Genomic DNA, 22,369 nt, shown 5'->3' with positions numbered 1-22,369 from the left:
GCATCAACAATAATGGCTATCAACAAACACCACATACACCCTTAATTCCAATTGCCAGCTTCAATTATTCTCGTCTATCTGTTTGACTTCCTTATCACATATTACTTTCAGTAGAATAAAAATGTCTACGAAAAATGACACCCCAAACACACCCTATCTCATGGGTCGGGCTACTTCCTCCACCAGTTCCCTTACAACTAACGAGGAGAGCGAGAGAGGCCCATTTCAATATCTATGGTTAGGTTAGTGAATCTATATTTCAGATATTTATGTTTCTCATCTAGCGAGGATTAGGGCTGTCCGATCAGGGGCTCTACAACTCTTGAGCTCATTGGTATTATCTGCCACGAATGATGATCACTGGTACTAACTCCTCAGATAGCACCTATCTGCAACGGACCAGATCGATGCGCTATTGCCTACGACAACAAAGAGACACCTAAATCTCAGCGTCGCACGGATGAGCCACGCCAGGATAACTGCTTCGGAGTGGTCGCTGTCAGGAACCGGTACTTAAGACTCCTCGAGTAAATTACGTCTACGAGATAGGGGATTCAGGGTGATGGAGTTCAGACATCATAGAATTACTCAAGCGCTACTCGCTCCGCTTTGTTGACGGCTTGGAGAAATTAGGATCAGGATCGGTCCATGGCTTATTCTGCGAGCATTTTACGATTAAATTAGAGCATAAATTAAAAGCGAAATCGTCAATCTTCATATATTCGGTATTGAAGCTTGCTCTATATACCAAATTACACTGGGAAAGCATTGAAACGAAACCGTAATAGAGTATTCAAATAAATAAACCCCCTGCCTGGGGGAGGTCATCTCCAGGACAGGGCAGCATGGAGTTGATCAAATGAGATCTCCTTCTATTGAGGTAGGTATCTATCTTGTATTTCAGTACACTTTTCATTTCCAGAAGCTCGCGCTCTCCACCGCGGCGTCCGTCTTAGATTTCTGATACGTATCGCTCAACCCACCGTACCTCGCCTTGACCCGCGCAATCTCATCTCCCCACCTCCGCCCTTCCTCCCCTCCATACTTCTCTCCAATCTCACGAGCCAAATCCTCAAAGCTCCGCGCCGTGAAGAACTTGTTCCGCCGGTTATACAACGGCCTCGCGTTCAGGTCTTCGTCTACCCCGCCCTGCTTGCCGACGGCAGGGACGCGGAATACCTCCTGCAAGATGTCGATGTCGTACGGGATGGAGAACAGGTCCCGGCTGTCCTCGTACGTGAACAGGTAGAAGAAGTTGTCGAACCCGCTCCATGTTATCCCCGAGAGACATAGGCTGCACGGTTCGTGCGTCGCGAGGAACACGCAGTCGCGCGGGCTCGGGCGCTGCTGCGACGGCGGCTTTCCTGCGTCTAGAGGGTCTGGGAAAGACGTCTGCGCGAAGAATTGCTGGATGCAGTTGATCTCGCCGTGGAGGAGAGGCGAGGCCGTCTCGTTGTTCGTCGAGACTGTTTGTGGTACTAGTCCCGCTTTAGAGAGAATAGCAGCGCCGAAGAGTTTGTTGCCTGACGATACCCCCTTGGAAGTCAGGGGGATAACGCTCTCCTCGATGGTATTGAGGAGCGCTTTCAAAAGAGGTAGCGGGTCTGAATCGTAGGTTGGTGAGGTCATTATTGGGGGACTGCCAGTAGTAGTTGGGTAGATGCTGCTTGACTGGGTTGTAATGTGTATCAAAAGAAGAATGCCTTTCCCTTTAATCAAATAACCATCGTGATATATAAATCCATTCTCAACTTGAAGGGTATTATTTCAGCTGTATAGAAATGTGCTAGGTACTCTGTCGGGTAGTCCCGCTTCGGCGATCTCCGCAATACTGAGGCTAGAGGCTAGTGACAATTTGAACTTTGAGATTTACACCCCCCAAGATAATCTACTAAAATATGGCAGATCAGATCAGATGTCAAGTTGTCAGCTCGTGAAAAGAGTTGGAGTGTTTCATCTACACACGGTGGGAACAACACTCAGGACTTGGCATTCTTTAACCACTACTCCAATGAAACGACGATCACGAAGAAATGCGTTCTTGAAGGTTGCGAGGTTTTGTAATTTTAATGGTTTAGGGGTATCGTGAATAACAGTTGTGCTCCTCATAAGCTCCCAAATTCGTAAAACAATATCATACAATGTTTGTAACCTCAAACTCGCCCGTGACCTCAGTTACTTGGATGACTGCCAGAACTTAGGCCTTACGACTTCCATTGACCTGCATTCTCCACACCCTTAGCGACGCTGTTAGCGCCGTTCTCAACTCCAGTGCCAACGCTGCTGATAGCGTCTCCGACAGGCTTGCCAGCTGAGCCCGTCGCACTCGTGATGGTATCGCCGACCCCCCGAGTTGCGGCGCCCGTGACGTTGCCCACGGTGCGGCCCACGCCGCCGACGGCATTGCCTAATGTGCTAGTGACGAATTTGGCTGCGCCAGTAGCGCCCTTGTCGTTGTTGCTCTCGAGAGGCATTATGAGGATATTCAAGTGACTTGTTTTCAGGATTTGAGTTGTGTGGAGAGGTTGTGTGTGTCTGGTGGGGGGCGATATCTTTTAAGCAGGATCTAGTATTGGTGGTTTCTTAGGAGTTGAAGAGAAAACGTAAATCGAGAGTTTGAGTATTCTACTTCATGTTTTTATATGCCTTTAATTGTCCTCAACATAAGAGACACTTTCTTATGAGTTTCCAGAGCCAGACATGGTGTGACGTCATATTCTTACTCGTCCCCATGAGCTGCGACGTCACTGCCACGTGGATTTCTCACACATCCTGGGCTTACAGCGTACATTAACAGTTTCTCTGATAGAATGCAAGATCTTAGAACGGATACCATTGGGCGTGGATAGCCAATGTCTCGCATGCATGAGTACCAAGATCTCATCACTGCTACTGAAACTCTGGTCCACAGCCACATAGGTCATTCTCATACACCACCTAGTAGTCAACCGATATCGGTAATAGCTAGCTGGTTAATAATGCGATCAAGCACAGGGATTCTCTCAGCCCTCAGCGTAGGGAGTTGGGGTATTAATGTTTTGTGCTGACTAAACGTAAGATTCTTATTATGCAACCAAAATATTTATTAAACGTGCTCTATACCAGTATTTTTATTCGTCTACGGAGTACTGTTGTTAGTTTATTGATCTAGGTATCTCTCGGAATGCGTACAGAACATTCTCCAGTTTAGGATCCGCCCTCGCTTTCAATGTATTCTCGACAGTTGAAGACTCTATTGGGATCAACTCTGTCCTTGATCTGTAGGAGTTGCTTATAGTTGGATCCAAAGTAATCCTACTGCTGGTTGACACTGCTGTGGTGCTCGGTGTCGTAGTACTAAGCTGCACCAAAGGCAGAGGTCAGATTTCGGTCGGTGTCAGCTGAGGTGAGGTGGCGTTTTGCTCAGCTGTCGTGCCACCCCACAGGCCGAAAAGGTCAAACGAAGTTATACACAGTAGTCCAAGAATTCAAGTTCATATATAAGGTGTTACTTGAGTTTGGCCAGGACAACATGTTTCGGCAATAGCCGGATAAGAACGCTTGAATTTATCTTATCATATCTTATCAGTCAAGGCAGCCTTCGGTCTGACCCCGTTTTAACTCTCCGAAGAGGCAAAACGCATTGACCAATCCCAATCCGGTATCAATCCCTCCAAAACACCAGGAATAGAATCCGGAGTCTCAGTTGTACGCAGCAAAAACCATCATGACCGTGGCATAAAAACGCTGCGGATGCCCAGGCGCGCTCGCAAAATGTAAGATTCAGTTTCAATATTATTGGCAAAACATATCATCCTTGAAGAGCCCTGCCAAAACTGACTGATTCACCTTTTTTTCATCTCTCGTTCTTCTTACCCACCCCAAATCATAGCTCAGATGTCTTCAGCATTGGCAAAGTCATGCGGCTTATTGCTATATCGGGGCATCAGATTGAGCACGCCCCTGGCTGTCGCTAGACCCTTGTCGTCGACGCTTCAGCGCCAAACACAGCACAGATGGAGTTCGCATTCACCCCTTGGCAAGTCCTTGGACCCCACCAGGAAGAAGGTCACCATGGGTGTCCTTCGATCCATGTATAAGAAAAATGAACCCATTAGCGTCATGACCGCTCACGACTTTCCAAGTGCCCACGTTGCCGACGCTGCAGGCATAGATGTGATTCTCGTGGGTGACAGTTTGGCCATGGTAGCCTTGGGCATGGAAGATACCAGCGAGATCACTATTGATGACATGCTGCTGCATTGCAAATCAGTAGCCCGAGCCACCAAGGCCGCATTCACTGTAGGTCCCTCTCTTGTCACTTCTGCCTGCTAAATCTTACCAACCAACTCTTTCAAGATTGGGGATCTTCCTATGGGCTCTTACGAGGTATCGCCTGAGCAAGCACTCGCTACGGCCATTCGGTTTGTGAAAGAGGGGCGCGTCCAAGGCATCAAGCTAGAAGGGGGCAAGGAAATGGCACCAACAATAAAAAAGATAGTGCAGGCAGGTATTCCTGTGCTGGCCCATGTTGGACTGACACCCCAGCGTCAGAATGCCCTGGGAGGGTTCAGAGTGCAAGGGAAAACGGCTAAGGGTGCCATGGGAGTCCTCGAAGACGCATTGGCCGTGCAAGAGGCGGGATGTTTTGCCATGGTTGTGGAGGCTGTTCCCGCCGAAGTGGCCAGCATCATCACCTCGAAGCTTTCGGTCCCCACCATCGGTATCGGAGCAGGCAATGGATGTTCTGGCCAAGTTCTCGTGCAGGTCGACATGTCGGGTAACTTCCCTCCTGGTCGCACTATCCCGAAATTTGTTAAGCAGTATGGCAACGTGTGGGCAGAGAGTCTGCAGGCCATTGAATCCTATCGGGAAGAGGTCAAGAGCCGTCAATACCCAGCTCCCGAGCATACCTATCCGATTTCTAAGGAAGAGCTCGACGCCTTTACGAGAGAATCCGAAAAGTCCTGAGTCAGTTTGTTTCACATGGTTCTTGGCGACGGCGGCGGCGGTCGATTTTCTTTTTTTGCATTAGTAGGGGATAAGAGGATACCATGAAGCGCGTCATTTGTTGTTAGATATCACTTTCGGAGAGAGTCATCCAAATGCAGGGGCTATAGAATAGACAACAATCAACTGATTGTTCGAATCTTTGAAGCACTAGAATTTCGTATGAGTAATCATCGTCTTTACGCAGTAGGTGTAGTAAACAAGGCTGTGCCAAGAGTCATCGGAAAGACCACGTACTCTATGCAGATTGCCGACAATTTCATCCAGTGCAGGGGCGAAGGCGCTATTGACATAGAGGAACAGCCCGTCAGTCGGCTTCAGAGATAATATCTTGCGCAGATGCGTGACGACAGTCTCGAATTTCTGCGTGGCGCTAATCCTGCGAACTTCGGTCTTCAGCTGCGGTGCCGACCCGACAGCCTTGAAGCGCACAAGGACTTTCTCCTGGTCAAACCCACCGGCAGAAGCCAAGGCCGAGCTCGCGTCGCGGGGCAGAGCGGTGAGCACCGTCGATGCTGTCATGGTGAGCGGAAGCTCGGGCGACTCAGACCTGTCTTGGATCGGAGAGGGTGGGGGTGAAGGCGAGGGGCGGTCGGGATATTCCATCTTCAAGATTGCTTATGAAGAACAGACCAGAGAAGGATTGGAGTTCCTGAGGAAGGTAGACAATGTCTCAGCAGTGTGATCTCCTGTCTTCTGGCTACAATCTCAGACTAAATATTGACAGGTGTATAATTCCGTGCCTAAGTTAGTCAAGTGATGAGGATGACAGTAGGAGGTAACTACTATGTAGGTACTAGGTACTGCATGGTAGGCAACTGGCTGCCTTAGGAGGAGGTACCGGGATACCTTTTTAGGAGGCTCCAGCCACTGTGCTCGGACAGAGTGGCGAGAGCTGTGGCTGCATATTATGTCGTGGAACAAAGCAAGCACTCCTTAACTTCACCAAGGTGACTCATCATCCTCTTTTCCCACTACCTCACGACTCTCTGGGACTCTTATTCTGTTGGCTTTTGTCTTTCTTATATAAAAAAAATATATATACCTCATAGTTAGCGATTGGAAGACTGCAAGCTTGGCTAATCCGATTACGATGGCTTGACAAGAACCAAAAAAGGGGGTATTTCTTTCAACAACGGCATGAAGATTGCGCTGAAAAGTATTCACCTCGCTTTCGTCTTTCTACTCTGAGAATTTCAAGACGGACTAGATCATAATAATTTATACAAATTTCTCTGCTCAATTTGGACGCTCATTGTCTACGGGGCGACCTCGGATAGTTCAGCTCAGGCTAGTTCTGCCTCGATTAAACCTTCGTTGCCACGACCATCTTGCCAAATCTTGATGATTTTCAGTCCTGCATCAGTTATGACTTTAGTCCACATACCCTCCGTTCTTTCATACGCGGAACAGAGCGACATCATCTCCACGTCCATGGTCGATTGAATGGCTGTGGCACCCACGACTGGGAGTACCATGTCCTGGATGAGCACTCTGGAATAGCCCCTTTTCATCACTTCTACAGTGTTTTTGAGTATTTGCGTAGCTGCACTGTCCGACCAATCGTGGAACACCGCATGGAAATAGTACGCTCGGCTCCCTAGCGATAATCAGCTCTTATTCCGAGAGATAAATATTGTATGAAATACCTTTCACCGGCTGCGGTTTAAACATATCGTGTGGAATGACCTTTATCTTCTCATTCAGGTTTATAGCCCCATTGACGACTTCTGGCAGGTCCTCTAGCACCAACGATCCGGGAGGAAGATCTGGGTGCTTGTCGAGTAAACGTGTGAGATCAATGCCATGATGACCACCAATATCAACGCAAAGGACACCCCCATCGCTCAGATCGGCGCCATTCATTAAAGAGTCCGTATCGTAAAATGTTGGCCAAGGCACCTTGTATGTTGCCCAGCCTTTCATAAAATCACTGAAGGCCTCCTGGGACGCTGGCTCGGCAACGCACCGGTCGAAGAAATGGAGATGGCCGGGCGATTGGTCTGCGTAGTTACTGTTTATGGGGTCATGGGGCTCCTTGTAACCTGTCTTCGCTAGAAACCGCGGGAAGTTTACGGCTGAGCTACTCCAGTGAACGGTTCTGAAGTTTCCAGTTAGTTCTAGAATCAAATAATCTTAGAACAGGTCAGGACAAACCGTGAAGCAATCCACTTCCACATGTCGTCGTGCCACATGTGTGTCAGAGCAAAGTGATCTTCATTTGTCTCTGCGATTATGTTAACCGAGGCCAAAAGCTTGAGGAGACGGCCTACAGTTGTACAGATTAGCCAGTGACTTTTAGATAGGGTCTTGGGGTTACAAGGCATTGGCATACGAAGTAAGTTAAGATCACATTTAGGCGTGCATAATTCGCAGAGTTCATCAACAGATTTAGAGGCACCGTCAATCACCGTCCATTTCTGCCACAGCCCGAGGTCGAGAAGAATTTCTAGAGCAGCAAAGACGATGGGCTGGGAGAAAACGAGATCAAACCATCTCTCTTCCTTGGCCTCTACTCGAACCAAGAGTTTCTTGGCAGCTTCTATTAGTTTCAAACGGTCAATATCGTTTTCTTTGAAATTCCCTGCTTCAATGCCGTTGAGTGTGGTTATTAACTCTTCAAGATTTGACATTGTGGTAGGACTGGAAATATGTTCCCAAATACATGTAAGAACCAGGACAGTTGTGAAGACAAGGAAGACGAGAAAGACGAGAGGGGTAGGAGGGGTGAGTGGGAGGAGGGTAATCTTGATGACATGTATAGATTGTGGAGTACTAAACAATGGACCATATTATAGTGGAACATTGTTGCAAGGAAAGTACAATTTCATCATATATACCAGCTCCAGCATCCCATAGACTCGATCCTGTATCCAGAAACAACGCGCAGATGATCATTCTCACGTGATGAGCTGAGCATTAGACGCAGGCACGATGTGACAGAACAGCTCCCATTTGACCACTGGCGTTATCTCTGCGTTATGTGTTAACCTGTCTGGGTTACACAATTCATGATCTGATGTATAATGGTTACGCAGTTGTATGTATGACTAGTTCTTACGCCAAGGAAACAGATATTCATGGGCCACAAAACTGGTCACAAGCTACCTTGAGACGTCATATGCGTTCATTCGTTGGCGACATTGGGGATGCTGTTAGCACCAACCAATTGCCAGTGCACGAGAAACGTGCTGTTTCATCAGAGTCCATACCGTTACAGTAGTTACATGTCCCGGGCTATAAAGCCAGTCAGACTGTAGGACTCGGTTCCGTGTACCTAATCTGGCATAGTTACGAGACAAAGGGCGAGCTTACCATAGGTATTCAGGGTATTGAGGGGAGCGTGGAGATTATTGCTGTTGCCGCGAAGTTCTGACACCCTCTTAAGCTAGTATTTATACCTACATAAATATAGCTATTAGTTTTTCTCCAGGTGATTGTTTCAACACAAGCAATATTCGGTGTTTCTGATATATGCCTATACCACCACGCTTATCATGCTAGCTACGATAGCTTCTGATTGTGGAAAGGAAGCAAGTTGAAGACTTAACTATGGCCAGAGTATTACTAACATAAAGAAGTCCAGTGTGTATATGCCGAGTCCCTAGGCTTATAAATTAAGTTTCCTATACGGGTAGCCCAATTTTCCAGCGTGTTCTTCATCGCCTTAACTCATTTCAACAGCCCGGTTCATGCTTTTTCTTCTTCCCCTTCACGCGCCTAATTATGAAGACGTGAAACAATTGTGGTCATTAAGGCTTTGATCAAAACCTCCGCGTCTTGTCAATCCTGTTTCTCAGAGCATAACAGCATTAGTAAGAAGCACTGGCTCTTCCAATCTTGCCGTCTTCGAATGGAGCTGAGAAAAAGTTAACAGGTCGGCTGCTCATTGGCTGTGTCGAATTATAACGGGCTCGACACATGTCAAATAAATACCCTCTTATCAATCTAAGGTTGGTTATGTGAGATCACAACGTTAAGGAACGACGACGAACCCTAAAAGTCTTTAAGTCTCATATTTGGCCAATGGAATAAATTTTTCCACAAGGTAAATACCCATAAACCCTAGAACTATGTGTCGACTTAAATATAGACCTTAAATTCTAATATTTAGTTATGGTAAATATTTTAATGATCCACCGCGCCATAGCCAGAGCGCCAATTCGCCCGCTATATTTTACTTCCAGAAAAGGAAGGGGAAATGCATAAATAAAAGAAAAGACGAAGACGGTGGATGAAAATTAAAAACAGTTGCCCAGATAACCCATGTCTTTCCCAAATGCTGCTGATGCCTTTTCATGCCTAAACCAATCAGTTGCGTCGAACTTATTCATACACTGTCTCATGCAACTTAACGTATCGTAACACTATACTCCGTTCTGAAAATTGCTGAACCAAACGGGAATATCCGGTTGGAAGTCAGTACTAAAGTTCCAGTATGCTGCGAGGGAATCCTGAGAGTCCAAAGTGATTGTGGTATTGGTCCAGTTGTCCAGCCCTCCGATACACGGCGGACCGTCGACCGGAGGCGACTTCTGAGTACTCGCAGTAACATTCTCGCAGGTTACTGGTCGTGGCAACTCATTCTTCCGGCTCAGAACCTCTTGGGCTATAATTTGGATTTCTTCTAGGTTCTTCCCGCCCTGCGCCCACACCTTTGCTAAGGCTCTGATGTAGCCGACCACTAACCGAAGTTGATGCCGAGCCACCGCAAGCTGTCGTCCAGAGTACAGCGCCTTTATCGCCGCGAGTAATGTATTTGTACACGCAGCTGTCATGCATATTGTGAACGGGCTGCGACGGAATGGCTGTACAGGTAACACGAGGAATGCAAGTTGGGCTTCAACGGATTGGAGACACCGTTGGGTGTGGACGGTTTCCGAATCTTTTACCGGTAACCACTTGGGTGGCTCAACTAGACAGCTCGAAACGCCTTCTAAAGGGTGGAATGGTAGCTTAGAAAAGGGCCTATGTATTGCTATGAGGTTCCTACGATACTATTAGCCATCATTGGAACATTGTCGGGTGGGGTGTCTCAACACAACTTACGCGTGTACAGCCATTTGTGCTTGGAACATAAGCTCATCAACAATATTGCCTTCTTTCAAGACTTCCTTCTTAGACTTTGGGAGAAGAAGAAACCACCCATCTATAATGGCGTCAACTTCTGCTATCGTCTTTGGAGACAACCAATTCGAACAATCAGGCGAGCCAGCAGAGAGTGCCAAGGCGATGCTACGCGTCGCTCCGATGAGGTAGGCAAACGACGAGAACCTTTGGTTTTCGGGGCCAAATTCTCTTGTTTCGAAGTCATCCAGGCTTTTAGGGGTAGGTATTAACTGCCAATGAAACCTGTGTTAACCCTGACGAGCTCTGATCATGAGAAAGGAGGTCAACCTACGCCTGATTCATATTCGTCTTCTTCGCACGGCAAGTCGGTATCGGTATCCACTTCACATAAGCGAAAGGTCGGTAACCGTTTGATAGCTGCGTAGTATGCATCGATGCAAAAGACCTGCCACCAAGTTCGCCTCAAGCTTTCTTCCAGAACTATATCGCCGTGCCCGTGCTCGGCAGCAAAATCCCGATGATTCATGCCAAGCCCCAGTACAATCTCTATCGCGATATCAATCTCCTCGCGGGATTTTAGTTTTTCGGCAGTCCAGTATAGAGAAATAGAATAGAGAAGATGGCATTGGGCTAGGAATGGATCGGGCGGAAGTCCTCTTGCGGCCTGGAACCCTTCTATGACCTTGTCTTGCAACTGTGAGGTCAGATCTGGATGCGAGTACAATGACCCTATGAAACGCATAACGGCGACCAGAAGCGCCAAGCTTCCTTGTTCCGGGACCCTCTCATAGTAATGCTGAAGGCTGCGTTGCGGTAGTGCACAAGGGTGACACCTGTGGAAATGTTTGTAGTAAAGCTTGATGAGAAAGTCGTTTGAGATGCTCGAAACCTGAATGTCGACCGAGTCTGGCGTCCCGAGCGTCTCTTCCAAGTCGCTCGTCTCTGGTTCTGAGGATTGAACACTGTTCCCGTTTGATAAAGCTGAGAGGAAGTCGCCCGACGGCCGGCATTCTGAGGCGGCTGTCCGTACTGAAGAAGACCTGTCGGGGCTGTCGGACGGCGAACCGACAGTAGTCCTATTACCACTCTGGGTGTTTCGACGCCGTTCTGCTAATTTTGCCCGGTTCAATCCACCTCTTCGGGATTTAACGTATTGGCATGTTCTCCCCTCCGATGAACACCGTACGCACACGGGCTGTTGCGCATCACAGCGGACATGACGACTCCGACATGGAAGACAGGCCACGGAAACACGGCTACCCAAACTCTTCGTACCAACCAATAGCTGCTCTTCCGAACTCATAATATGTGAATTAGACGGGATTAACTTAGCGGGTATGCTCTTCAGCTTCGTCACGCAACCGTTCGGGACCGTAGTATAGATAGGTCTGAGGCCCTTGGCAGCGGTCCAATGAGCGGACGTCAAGGAAAATCGGGTATCCGGGTATCGGCCATCGGGTACCCGTTTCAGGCATCTAACCAAGGTAAGAGAAGCCAAGATTGCTGCGCTGACTTGCATCTTCCTTCCCACCGCCAATTTACAGTGTAGGCATGTCGCCGCCTTCCCTTACTCATTTACTCATAATCATACCCTGTCGTAGCTTTGCCGCGGGAGGCAGGTAATACGAGTCCCCGTCGGGAGTTGCAGAGCCTTGCGCAGCAGCTATCATGAGCTCTTCAACTGCTGTGAAAACACTGTTATACAAGCGCCAGATGATGGCCGAACCCATTTCAATTGCCGCGCAGACAGCCTCGAGTGGCAAATGGTTCTGGGTATCCGCGATGAGCGAGAAACCGACGCGGACATACCGCTATGTTGAGAGGGTTTGTACAACTAACGATGAATATAAATAACACGCGAGATGCATCAACATCTAGAGATTGTAGAATCGCATCAGCAGACCAAAGATAGAGCATCATACCACCTCATCTACTAATCACCACAAGTCACACTACTCATTTCGCTGTCACCATGCCTCAAAGAATTGTCGTTGTTGGCTCGGGATTCGCTGGCTTTTGGGCCGCCTTGTCCGCCCGCCGTCTCATCAGCATGGAGGTTGAGAAAGGCGCCGCGGAGATAGATGTCTACGTGATCGCACCTGACGCGAACCTCGTGATGCGGCCGCGACTATACGAGCCTAACCCCGCGAACATGAGCGCGCCAGTAGACGATGTGTACCGTGCTTGTGGTGTTCGCTTCGTCTATGGCATCGTTGATACCATCCGTACCGGAGACCATCAGGTCGAGATGGTAGATCGCGCGGGCGTGCGCTCTTCTGTATCTTACAACAAATTGATTCTCGCAGCTGGTAGCCGTGTTGTTCAGCCTGCCATCCCGGGGCTTAGCGACCACGCGTTCTCCGTGGACCAATTTGAAGACGCTATCAAGCTAGATAGGCACCTCCAGAGCCTCGCATCGAAGCCACCCAGCAAAGCCAGAAACACTGTTGTGGTGTGTGGTGGCGGTTTTACTGGGATTGAAGTTGCCACTGAGCTTCCTACCCGTTTGCGCGCAATCCTTGGCGATGAGGCAGACATCCGTGTCATCACTGTGGAACGGAACCAAAACATCGGCCATGATCTAGGATCGGGACCTCGCCCTCATATCCTCAAAGCATTCGAAGATCTCAAGGTGGAGACTAAGCTAGGCACCAGTATTACTGCAATTGACGCCGAAGGAGTGACACTTTCTACTGGCGAGCGCATCGAGACGCTCACTGCCGTTTGGACAGCTGGCGTGGCAGCGACCCCGCTAACCAGACAAGTGTCAGATAAGAGGGACACTCTGGGGCGTCTTCACGTTGACCAAGACCTCCGCGTGGCATCAGTCAAAGACGTCTTCGCAGCGGGCGATGCAGCAGCTGCAGTGGCTGACGAGAGTGGTGGCCACTGTGCTAAGATGTCATGCCAACACGCTGGCCCGCTGGGCAGAGTTGCAGGCAATAACGCTGCGGCGGAGCTCCTGGGAATTTCTACATTCCCGTATTCCCAGCCTGTATATCGGGTGTGCGTTGACCTCGGTGCCGCAGGTGCTGTCGTTGGCAAAGGTTGGGAGATTGAGGTTCAATATCTGGGCGAAGATGCAAAGCCCATCAAGCAGTTCATCAATACCACCCTGATCTATCCGCCCAAGGCAGTTGCCGCTGAGGCCTTTGCCGCGGCTAGCCCTGCATTCGACGGAAGTGATCCTGCGATTAACCACCCATCTCTGGGCGCTTTCATGCAAGATCATGGGGTGCCGCTAGCATAGGAATTTGGGCCTTGGGGTTTGGGGTTTGCATAGAGTAGACTGTGTAGAACTAGGATAGATAGAATTCTTTAATTCTTAGACCCATACCCATACTATCTCTGATTATAGCAGCGGCTTCCATTTTGACAGTGACTATCTCAAACCTTATCTTCCGAAAAACTACTTCCTCTTCCAGCCCACAATCTCTTCGTTTGTTGTTACGACTCGTCCCTAATAGCCTGCTTTACTTGCGCAGTCATTCAGGGGTGTGGAGCAACCTTCCCAGCAACGGGAGATGAGTCAGAAACGTGGTCGCCCACATGGCATTGGCATGTTCCGGTATAACTTATTGCCTAAATAAGTGAGCATACCTTTACTAAGTAAAAGAAAAAGGGGGAAATGAGTAATACGCCCGCATATCAATTTTCGCGTATTGAGTGCTGAAGACTATCCATTTAGTACATATCATCTCAGCCTCGAACTCGTCCATCTGCATCAGTGCCGTTGTTTAACTGGGTTTCGACACAGGGGACATACAGAGGCAGCAGGTGGACGATGTGATAATGTCAACATGGTGGATAGGCTCTCTTAACTTAGCTGATACCCTATATGCTATCATCTATCAGAGTGATGGTGTAAGCTCTATGCGATGCCAATCGTGATTTGCATTTATTTTTTAACTCATACTATACGCTTTATACACATGCGCAACTTGGTAATTTTGACGTATATACCTATAGTCGCTTGGTTCATCATACTGTGATGTTTCCTGGTTGTTAAAACATTCCAATCAGGGACTTGTGTCGTGCTCAACCCCACGAATTTGCATAACGGCGTGAGAGCAATTGACACTTGCCAAAACTAGCCCTCCCATGCAGTGCAATCCCCTAATTAAATATACATGTTAGACCATTGTCACGCCAACATGTCCGCATTGGTGCATGCGCTAGGACGTGATGTTGGAGTTAAAATAGGATCGGATACTCCAATGCTGTGCTATATCCGGGCCAAAACCGGCAGCTTAGCTGTTTTGAGAGGATAAATTAGATCGAACAAAAAGGAGAGAAGTCGGTGATGCATTAAGTTGGGTATCATCGCTCCGTGAATGCTTCGAGGACAATAGAAAATAGAGACGTTCGGTCATAGTGGTTTGAAGAGGGAAGGTTGATAGTGAGTTCTTGAAATGCTGGTTTGAGAATGCGAAGTCTAAATCGCAAATGTCACTTGTTAAAACATATCATGTTCTGCATTGTGACTCCACGGTGCCGTGGGCTTCCAAGTATGTCGCCTTGGGATACGCTCGAGCTGCGCGAGTAAGTCGTCCAGTTCTACCCAGTTTTCTTCGTTTTCGGCGAATTTACGATGCTTCGGAGCTTCAATATGCTACACCCAAGTTAATAACACAACCACATTTGAAGGCCTGCAATCTTACCTCGTCAAAGTCAGGGTACTTTTCAGCGCAGTTCTCACAGTACCCCGGTTTGAGATCACGGTCGCGTGGCTTCTTTCGAAGAGCGGTCCGCTTAGCCGATCGAGAATCATCGGTTCCCTCAGTTTCCTTAGCATCTTCGTCAATGAGCTCCAGCTTGCGACTCGAGGTTCGTCCCAAAGTGGGTGGTCGTTTGGTCAGACTGTCCTCGCGAAAACTAGTCTCCATATTCTGCCGAGAACTATGATCTTGCGAGTTCCATTTGAGGACTTGGCGTTGAAGCCCATGAACTTCCTTGCTCAGACCAGTAATAACGCCAGGCGTAGTAGCAGTAGATGAGATCATTTGGGACCTAATCGCCGATGTTACATTGGACGGCTGCACCCCAGACGCGACTGGCTCGCCGCCGTGTAGACGCCCAGTTGCAGCGTGACTAGTGAACGCCTTGCGAGAGAAGTCTATATTCTCTGCGCCAAAGCTGCGCGAGAGATTCGGAAACTCAGCCGAGGTTACGCTGGATTGACGATTATGCCCCATCTCCATCTCGCCCAGCGTTCGTTTTCTAGTGATCTGCCTAGGAGGGGCCATCCTAGGTGGTTGAAGAATAGGTTTGGTCTCACCTACAGGTTCTTGACTTGCGGTTCTAACCCGTATCTTCCGTTGCACTTCCCTAGCCTCCTTTGCTTCTCTTGCTTCTCTCGCTTCCCTCACCTCCGAATCCTCGATAAAGGGGCAACGCCCTAGCCCAGCAGTCTGGAACTGCGGCCATTTACCCTTGGATCGATCTGCTGCCTTTGGGTATTCCTTCACCATTATAGGCTTCTGCTTCTCTTCGACATCGTAAACATAGATGTATGGGCCCTTGAAGTAGAGAAGCTCACGAGCGAGGACAGTAGGATCACGATCAGATGGTCCGTTCATGCGCTCCTTCTGCAAAAGCTGCAAAAGATTGCGATCCTCACCCGCTCGAGATTCAACCGGTACGCTTAGGGTGTTCTTTCGCCTTCCATAAGCCATATCAGCACTACGGTACGGGTCTGTTTCCAGAAGTAATGCTGTCATTCGAAACAGCTTGTCTGCTGTCCAGATCTTTTTCTTCATTTCTCTAGCCCGTATCAAAATATCCACAGCCTTTTTTGGTATCCTCAAGCCCTGGTCAGTGGGTTGAGGTGGTACTCTATGAGCACGGGCACGCAAATCGGCGTCAAAGAGTTTCCTCTTGGTAGCAGGATTCGACACCCGTGTAAGCAAGGAGGGATTAATAGTCTCGGCTTGCTCTTGTTCGGGTTGTGGGACTTCTTTTTCGGCAGCCATATTACCACCATTGTCACGACCAACGGCGTCTTCGGCAGGAATCGCTCTGCTTGTAATGACATGGGTGACATCGACCGAGAAGAATGCAGTCTCGCGCTACACGTGCACACCTCACATTAGTCCAAGATACGGCAATGACATGTGTTGAATTCGATGACTTACACCTCCGAGTGCAGCTATCTGCCTTTTCAGCTTGTGAGCTATATCGCTGGGAATCTGATCAAAGTAAAAAAGTGATTTTGGAAATCTAGCGCGGTGATGGTTCTTCCAATTCTGAATTTCTTCAATATCTTTTTCAGTATATTCCGTCACAAGGGCTGCCTCTTGTTGTTGGCGAGAAACAGTCCTCTCCCTCGCCGACCTCGCATCACATGCATTGTTGGCACTCGTACTCGTTGGACGACGGGATTGGACAGGAATTTGGCTCTTAGTGACGCGTAGTTGTTGGGATGGCGACTTCACCACGCGTTGGGTGCCACCAGCATCAAGCACAAGCTTTTTTGCAGGAGGTTGCTGACCGTATGCTTCTTCCCTCTGCAGCTGAGTCAAGGTACGCTTCTGCTTGAAAGCAGTGCTTCGAAGAGGCGAATTGGCTACATTCTGGTTGGAGGCAAGAGGAACCCTTCTACCCGACATAACTGAAAGGTCGATGGGAGTGGGTGATAGGGATATAGCTGCCATATAATAAACTTATGACCATGCTCAATGGGAGTGAAGGATGCGGGTTTGAGTCGTAGAATCGTGGGAGGCTGTGTCAGGGCCAATGTGGACGTGAGTAGTGTATGACGTTTCTGTCGGCTAGAACCAAGGCGACAGCAAGCTCTCGGTCTTAATTGTCAACTATGGCTCAATGTTAATCATCGGGGAGTCGAATAGGCACCAAACAGCAAAGGTCGCCGGTGGTTGTAGATTGGGTGGTCGAATGCTGAGATGATGTTGGTAGCTGGGAGGGGCTCCATACCTGGGCTGGGGGTGAGCACACACGCGAGACCGAGGGCGTAGGCGTGGCAGGGCGAACAAGCACGACGCGAACTACAAACGGGCTGGTATTAGAGAAACATCGAGGCACAGAAAAACCCTAATGCCAATGGCCCAAAACCCCGAGAGAAGACGCCCAATACAGAACACGGGAAAACAAACAGCACAGCTTCAACCAGGGCCAGAGCGAGCGAGAGGAATAAGGTGGACAGACTGGATGCGTGGTAGTGAGCAGGTAGGTAATGAATGTTCCGCGGTGAGCGTGCAATGAACGCCCTGAACGCCCTGCCCTCCCCTGCCACTGGAAAAAAAAAGGCGGCACGCGCACAGGGCACACGCTCGGCGCCTCTGCACGCCCTAACACGCCCTAGCAATACTGCGCTAGCACCTGTAGGTAGGCGAGGTAGGTAAGGAATAGCAGGGAACAGCAGTGCAGTGCCCACTAAGCCACCGAGCCACTACCAGCCTCGGCCCTATCCGGATAGGGCCACAACACAACAAACCAACAATAATAGGCCCCAACATTACCCCACTAACATAAACACCTCAGCGTGGTGCACAGCAACCGTCCAGCGCCATTCCCGTTTAATTCAGCGCCGTTGGAGCTTTGGAGCCTCGGGAGCTTGTTGCCCGTTTGGGTAATGTCTTGGAATTAAGCTAAATGTTCTAGAAAAACTTCAAGTTCGTTAACGAGACGTAATTGGAGGGGATGAGCGGGTTCGCGCCGCATCATCGTGCACTTCATACCCACTACACCCGCCAGCCTATCGCCATCTCACTGTTACCAAGGTAGTTCATGAATCAGTCCTGCTGACGAATTGAGATCTGTCGCAATTCAGGTGAGAAGAACTTGTATCTACAGATATACGACCAATTATCTAATACATGCAGATTAGCTGTTCGATGTGCCCGTTCCCCCGAGCCTGGGCAAGTAATTGTTTCTAGTGTCCATCATATCATGATGCAAAGAGGGCCATTATTATAGCCTCCTCTCCTCCTCCTCCATAACCGCGCCATGAAAGCAAGCAGGCTGCCGATACGGAATTTCAAGAAATGTCTTGAACAGCAGCCTCGTCTGTCATATTCCCAATCGAGATCAATAACGACCTCCCCGGTCCCTCGGAAAGCATGTCAGATCCAATCTCGGCGGCCGTCGAAACACTGTAGCGCTGCCAACCGAGCCTACTCAACCGCAGTCCCGGCATCACAATTGCTCTTCGGACAGCCTGTCCACGAAACGCATCCGCATCTCCTCAAATCAGGCGAGTTGACGCCAGGCATAACAGCCCAAGAGTACCACGAGCGCCGGGCCGCGCTCTGCGCCCTTCTCCCCGAGAACTCAGCCGTGATTCTGCGCGCGGCGGACCTCAAATACCGTAGCGGTGCCGTGTTCCACGCCTTCCGGCAAGAGTCCAACTTCCTGTACCTGACCGGGTTCAGTGAGCCCGAGTCCCTAGTGGTCCTGCGGAAGACAGGCGATTCACCAGACGACTACATCTTCCACCTATTCTGCCGGCCCAAAGACCCTCAAGCCGAGCAATGGCACGGGCCATGGAGTGGCGTCGACGCCGCGAGAGACGTGTGGAACGCAGATGAGGTGGGCGATATCGGGCGTGCTGTTCCACTCCTAGCCGAGGCGCTGAAGGGTGTGGAGAGGATATACACGGACGCCGAACGCACCAAGAACGGCGCGGAAACGTCCTTCGGAGGCATGCTCAAGCTCGCAGCTCCGCATGTTTCCTCATTCAACGCCTTGAAACCACACATCAACTCTCTCCGCGCGATAAAGTCGCCCGCCGAGATCGCCAACATGCGGCACGCAGGGCAGCAATCCGGCCGCGCCATCACAGCCGCCATGCGCAGGTCTTGGGAGTCCGAAAAGGAGCTTGCGGCCTTCCTCGAGTACACGTACCAGACGTCCGGGCTGGACGGGCAGGCTTACATCCCCGTGATAGCCGGCGGGTCGCGCGGTACGCTAATCCACTACACCCTGAACAACGCGGCGCTGCAGTCCGACGAGATGGTCCTCGTGGACGCGGGCGGCGAGTACGGCACCTACATCACAGATATAACACGCACGTGGCCCGTGTCCGGGAAATTCAGCCCCGCGCAGCGCGATCTGTACACGGCCGTCCTCAAGGCCCAGCGCTCGTCGGTGTCGCTCTGTCGCGCGAGCGCGAACTTGACGCTCGACCAGCTACACAACATCACGGAGCGCTCGCTGCGGCAAGAGCTCACGCATCTCGGCTTCAACCTCAGCGGGGACGCGATGGGCGTGCTATTCCCGCACCACGTGGGGCACTACGTCGGGCTCGACGTCCACGACGTCCCCGGATATCCGCGGAACGTGCCGCTGAAGGAAGGCCACTGCATCACGATCGAGCCTGGCGTGTACGTGCCCGACGACGCGCGATTCCCACGGCACTTCCGCGGCTTAGCCGTGCGTATCGAGGATAGCATTGCCGTGGGCGACGACAATCCTCTAATACTGACCACTGAGGCAGTCAAGGAAGTTGAGGATATCGAGGCGTTGAGAAGCTGAAGACTTTGCGCGCCGCAAGCAGGGCCAGTTTTATAGAATCATTAAGATCGAGATAGAGGCGCTAGGCGTCAGAATTACATCCTGTAAGAACCTGTGTATAGACGCACATAACTAGAACATAGCGAGATAGAGAACAAGAAAGTAGGCACTCCAGCTTACAGCTATGAGTCGCTTGCTACAGCTGCAATTATTCCTACGCCCCATGCCTTTGTGTCAACGACATCCATACATTCTTAGTTTTCACATACAGAAGGAACAAGAAATGAAACGTGACCACTACAATCATGCAAGGCAAGCAATGTAATCAACTACCAAAATTAGGTAGTAAGCCTTATGTATATTTCCTGCTGTGTAGGTAATAGCTACATAGCATATTAATAGGTGGTATGAGTAGTAAAAGCTCCATGTGCCAGCCACAAAGCCAATAACATCTAGCTCTAGTCTGTTGGATCTCTCTCGACCAACTCGAATATATGTGGTTGATTCAATCCATTGTATGGATCTTTTTGGTTTCTCCATGGATGTCAAGGTATGTGCTCAGGCAAACTTTTGAAGCGAAGCGGTGGTATCATACAAGGGAGGCAAAGAATGAAACAGAAAAGAAACGCGCCGCCCCTGTGTTTTGATCCGTGCATTATGCTGATATCACCCGCTAACTTTTTTTTCATGATGTATTGATCAGCAACGAAAACACGACATGAGTATACCGGAAAGGGAAGGAGTAATGCAAGTAATGTCGTAGTCGAGAATCGACTTTTGTTTCCTCCCAACCCAGTATCATTATTTCATGTCTTCGTTAGTTTTGTGAGATGAGTGTGTTCTGCGTCCAATATGATCCGCCTTCTTTTTGTTTTCACCCCGAATACCATCGCCGAATAAGCGCCGACAAATGCAGTTGAAGGAAATTTCAAGCGTCAAGTAAATATGTTGTCATGTTTGTTGGGTCGACACGATGAAGACAGTGACAAAAATTAGCTCATCATCGCGTTAGAAACGTTGGTTGTATACAGGCCCGCCGTATCCTTGGGGCCGCCAGTTGGAACCAGGAGGAGCACCGACCAGTTGCTCGAAAGCCTGTAGCCTTCGAGCTAACTCCTCGTTCTTCTGTGCTACTGAACGATTACGTCGTTCCAGTTGATGGATATACTCAGTTGCTTTGGTTAGGACTGTGCCCTGCAATACGCGTCAGCATATGAAACAAAAAGGGCGGTAAGACAGGCGCAAATTTACCTTGCTAACTTTGGGTGCCGTTCTAGACGAGCCGGCTGGTGAGTTCGGGTCGTCATCCTCTGGTATAGCACGTAGCGATGGTATGGCATCGCGCAGTTCGGCTATTTTGTCTTTTAGATTGGTACGATATTTTCTCTCGATATCGTTGTGTGCTGCTCGTTCACTGTTCTTTGGCTTTTCCTTGGGTCTCTCAGTTCCCTCTGATGAGTTCTTTCGCGAAGGTGCAGCTGGCCTCGTTGTTGTGGTTCGAGGCTTTGGTTCAGGGGTGTTACTAGTTGAGTCAGAAGGACTCTGTGTCATCTCAAAATGGAAGTCCGCCACCGCTGGTGGTCGAGTGGCTTGCTGTGTTGGGGCTTGTCCTGTGCCCAGGGCAATTGCCAAAAGGCGTTGACGTTCTGCGTCGCCGATGGGCATGTTTGTATTCACGTAATTCATATGATAACCGGGACGTGGCTGTTCCCAGCTTAAAGGGGTAGAATAGAGCCTCTCCTGGGGCTCGGGTGGCGGCGGCGCTGGTGCGCTAGTCGTCGCTGGTCCTAATTCGTGAACTAGAGCCATGGAAAAAAGATCATCCTCATCTGAGAGCGCTTGGTCTAAAGCACTATCGTCGATGAGATCGCTTGTCACTGGCGGTAGAGCCACTTTGTTGGCGTCGCCGGTCGTCCCGACCGTACTTGTCTTTGATAGATGACGGCTTAGACTCAGCGACCTGACCTGTGCATCAGCGAAAGACTCAGCGAAGTTCAATGAAAAGCTGGTATCCGTCCCCTTTTCTCCACCACACGCAGATGCAGAACAAAAGGGACCTACGTGCTTGGTGTCCTGCGAGCTGTAGTCCAAGAACTGGTCTAGGCTTTCGTTGTCACTGTCAAAGCGAAGCCAGTAGTCGGAGCAATCAAGTGCGGACGGATCTTGGATAACCCTTGATGTCTTCGATTCCTCCGAACACCTCCGCTTCTTCGGCCCAGACTTCCCGGGGATGCTGTGTTTGTGAGACTGGTAGCTCGGCTTGCTGGGCAGCTCAGCGGATGTATGAGAAGCTGGTGAGTTAGCGGTGGTGCTTGGTGTTTGTCTTGAGACTGAAGCAGCCGCCGAGTTCAAGTAACTTGATGTTGACGAGTCGTCAAGAGTGTCCCAGAAGTTTGTTGCTGCGAATTGTTGAGTGAAGTCTGGAGAGTTGTCGAAGAAGGTCTCGGGACCCTGCTATGTGTTAACAACTAAATAGTCCGGAGCACTCCGCTGGGTAAGTACCCAAGCGGGTGTGCCATGATGGACCAAGCTTACATTAACACAAGAAGAGGAATAGCCGTCGATGTCTTGCATAACACGTGCATCCATGACGACTCTCCTGACACGTTCAGAGAGACCGTTAGGTCCGACCAATGAATCTCCCTAGTTCGATATGCTGCCAGATAGAATCGATGATCGTGTGAATCCGGCAGATATGACAAGTGACCGATGGCACTGACTGGTTGTAGAAGCTAAAGGAATTCCTGTCCTCTCAGCTTGGCGTGCCGGCCGAACAAAAAGCGGACAATAGATGTGGTGAGATAGATGTAGCTGTTGTCGATTATGCCTAACAGGCGAG

General features: G+C 49.7%; 9 protein-coding genes across 9 annotated transcripts; 3 read left to right on the top strand and 6 right to left on the bottom strand.

The window, feature by feature from the left end:
* Positions 1–317: 317 nt before the first annotated feature.
* F5B22DRAFT_210210 (cytidine deoxycytidylate deaminase family protein) lies at positions 318–1,878 on the bottom strand. The gene has a single exon (XM_047969673.1). It carries the CDS (start codon positions 1,627–1,629, stop codon positions 913–915), a length of 717 nt encoding a protein of 238 aa, XP_047830254.1. The 5' UTR covers positions 1,630–1,878; the 3' UTR covers positions 318–912.
* Positions 1,879–2,134: 256 nt separating this feature from the next.
* On the bottom strand, positions 2,135–2,474 carry F5B22DRAFT_647140 (uncharacterized protein; the record flags this gene model as incomplete). The annotated part of the gene is made up of 2 exons (XM_047978826.1): positions 2,135–2,187; positions 2,237–2,474. 2 exons carry the CDS (start codon positions 2,472–2,474, stop codon positions 2,135–2,137), a joined length of 291 nt encoding a protein of 96 aa, XP_047830253.1.
* Positions 2,475–3,876: 1,402 nt separating this feature from the next.
* Positions 3,877–5,674, top strand: F5B22DRAFT_636788 (ketopantoate hydroxymethyltransferase-domain-containing protein; the record flags this gene model as incomplete). Its single annotated transcript, XM_047977339.1, has 4 exons — positions 3,877–3,896; positions 3,996–4,281; positions 4,339–4,943; positions 5,287–5,674. 4 exons carry the CDS (start codon positions 3,877–3,879, stop codon positions 5,672–5,674), a joined length of 1,299 nt encoding a protein of 432 aa, XP_047830252.1.
* A 271-nt stretch (positions 5,675–5,945) lies between these two features.
* On the bottom strand, positions 5,946–7,797 carry F5B22DRAFT_609099 (putative O-methyltransferase). Its single transcript, XM_047975117.1, has 4 exons — positions 7,325–7,797; positions 7,147–7,258; positions 6,639–7,090; positions 5,946–6,589 (listed from the first exon to the last, which is right to left on the bottom strand). Exons 1-4 carry the CDS (start codon positions 7,620–7,622, stop codon positions 6,276–6,278), a joined length of 1,176 nt encoding a protein of 391 aa, XP_047830251.1. The 5' UTR covers positions 7,623–7,797; the 3' UTR covers positions 5,946–6,275.
* A 1,559-nt stretch (positions 7,798–9,356) lies between these two features.
* Positions 9,357–11,362, bottom strand: F5B22DRAFT_636786 (uncharacterized protein; the record flags this gene model as incomplete). Its single annotated transcript, XM_047977338.1, has 3 exons — positions 9,357–9,978; positions 10,039–10,328; positions 10,391–11,362. 3 exons carry the CDS (start codon positions 11,360–11,362, stop codon positions 9,357–9,359), a joined length of 1,884 nt encoding a protein of 627 aa, XP_047830250.1.
* Positions 11,363–11,804: 442 nt separating this feature from the next.
* Positions 11,805–13,827, top strand: F5B22DRAFT_210100 (FAD-containing subunit of NADH dehydrogenase). The gene has a single exon (XM_047969671.1). It carries the CDS (start codon positions 12,032–12,034, stop codon positions 13,307–13,309), a length of 1,278 nt encoding a protein of 425 aa, XP_047830249.1. The 5' UTR covers positions 11,805–12,031; the 3' UTR covers positions 13,310–13,827.
* A 34-nt stretch (positions 13,828–13,861) lies between these two features.
* On the bottom strand, positions 13,862–17,371 carry F5B22DRAFT_609093 (Dfp1/Him1, central region-domain-containing protein). Its single transcript, XM_047975116.1, has 3 exons — positions 16,194–17,371; positions 14,721–16,127; positions 13,862–14,671 (listed from the first exon to the last, which is right to left on the bottom strand). The coding sequence occupies exons 1-3, from the start codon at positions 16,710–16,712 to the stop codon at positions 14,516–14,518; spliced, it is 2,082 nt and encodes a 693-aa protein (XP_047830248.1). The 5' UTR covers positions 16,713–17,371; the 3' UTR covers positions 13,862–14,515.
* Positions 17,372–17,592: 221 nt separating this feature from the next.
* Positions 17,593–19,827, top strand: F5B22DRAFT_609091 (peptidase M24, structural domain-containing protein). Its single transcript, XM_047975115.1, has 2 exons — positions 17,593–17,848; positions 17,906–19,827. Exon 2 carries the CDS (start codon positions 18,025–18,027, stop codon positions 19,549–19,551), a length of 1,527 nt encoding a protein of 508 aa, XP_047830247.1. The 5' UTR covers positions 17,593–17,848; positions 17,906–18,024; the 3' UTR covers positions 19,552–19,827.
* A 711-nt stretch (positions 19,828–20,538) lies between these two features.
* On the bottom strand, positions 20,539–22,119 carry F5B22DRAFT_636782 (helix-loop-helix DNA-binding domain-containing protein; the record flags this gene model as incomplete). The annotated part of the gene is made up of 3 exons (XM_047977337.1): positions 20,539–20,724; positions 20,782–21,981; positions 22,066–22,119. 3 exons carry the CDS (start codon positions 22,117–22,119, stop codon positions 20,539–20,541), a joined length of 1,440 nt encoding a protein of 479 aa, XP_047830246.1.
* Between the last annotated feature and the right edge of the window lie 250 nt (positions 22,120–22,369).

The sequence above is a fragment of the Xylaria bambusicola genome (assembly GCF_022495145.1).
Source record: "Xylaria bambusicola strain CBS 139988 unplaced genomic scaffold F5B22scaffold_24, whole genome shotgun sequence".
NCBI lineage: Eukaryota > Fungi > Ascomycota > Sordariomycetes > Xylariales > Xylariaceae > Xylaria > Xylaria bambusicola.
The sequence above is the reverse complement of the archived record's forward strand: the minus strand, read 5'-3'. Positions and strand labels throughout refer to the sequence as shown.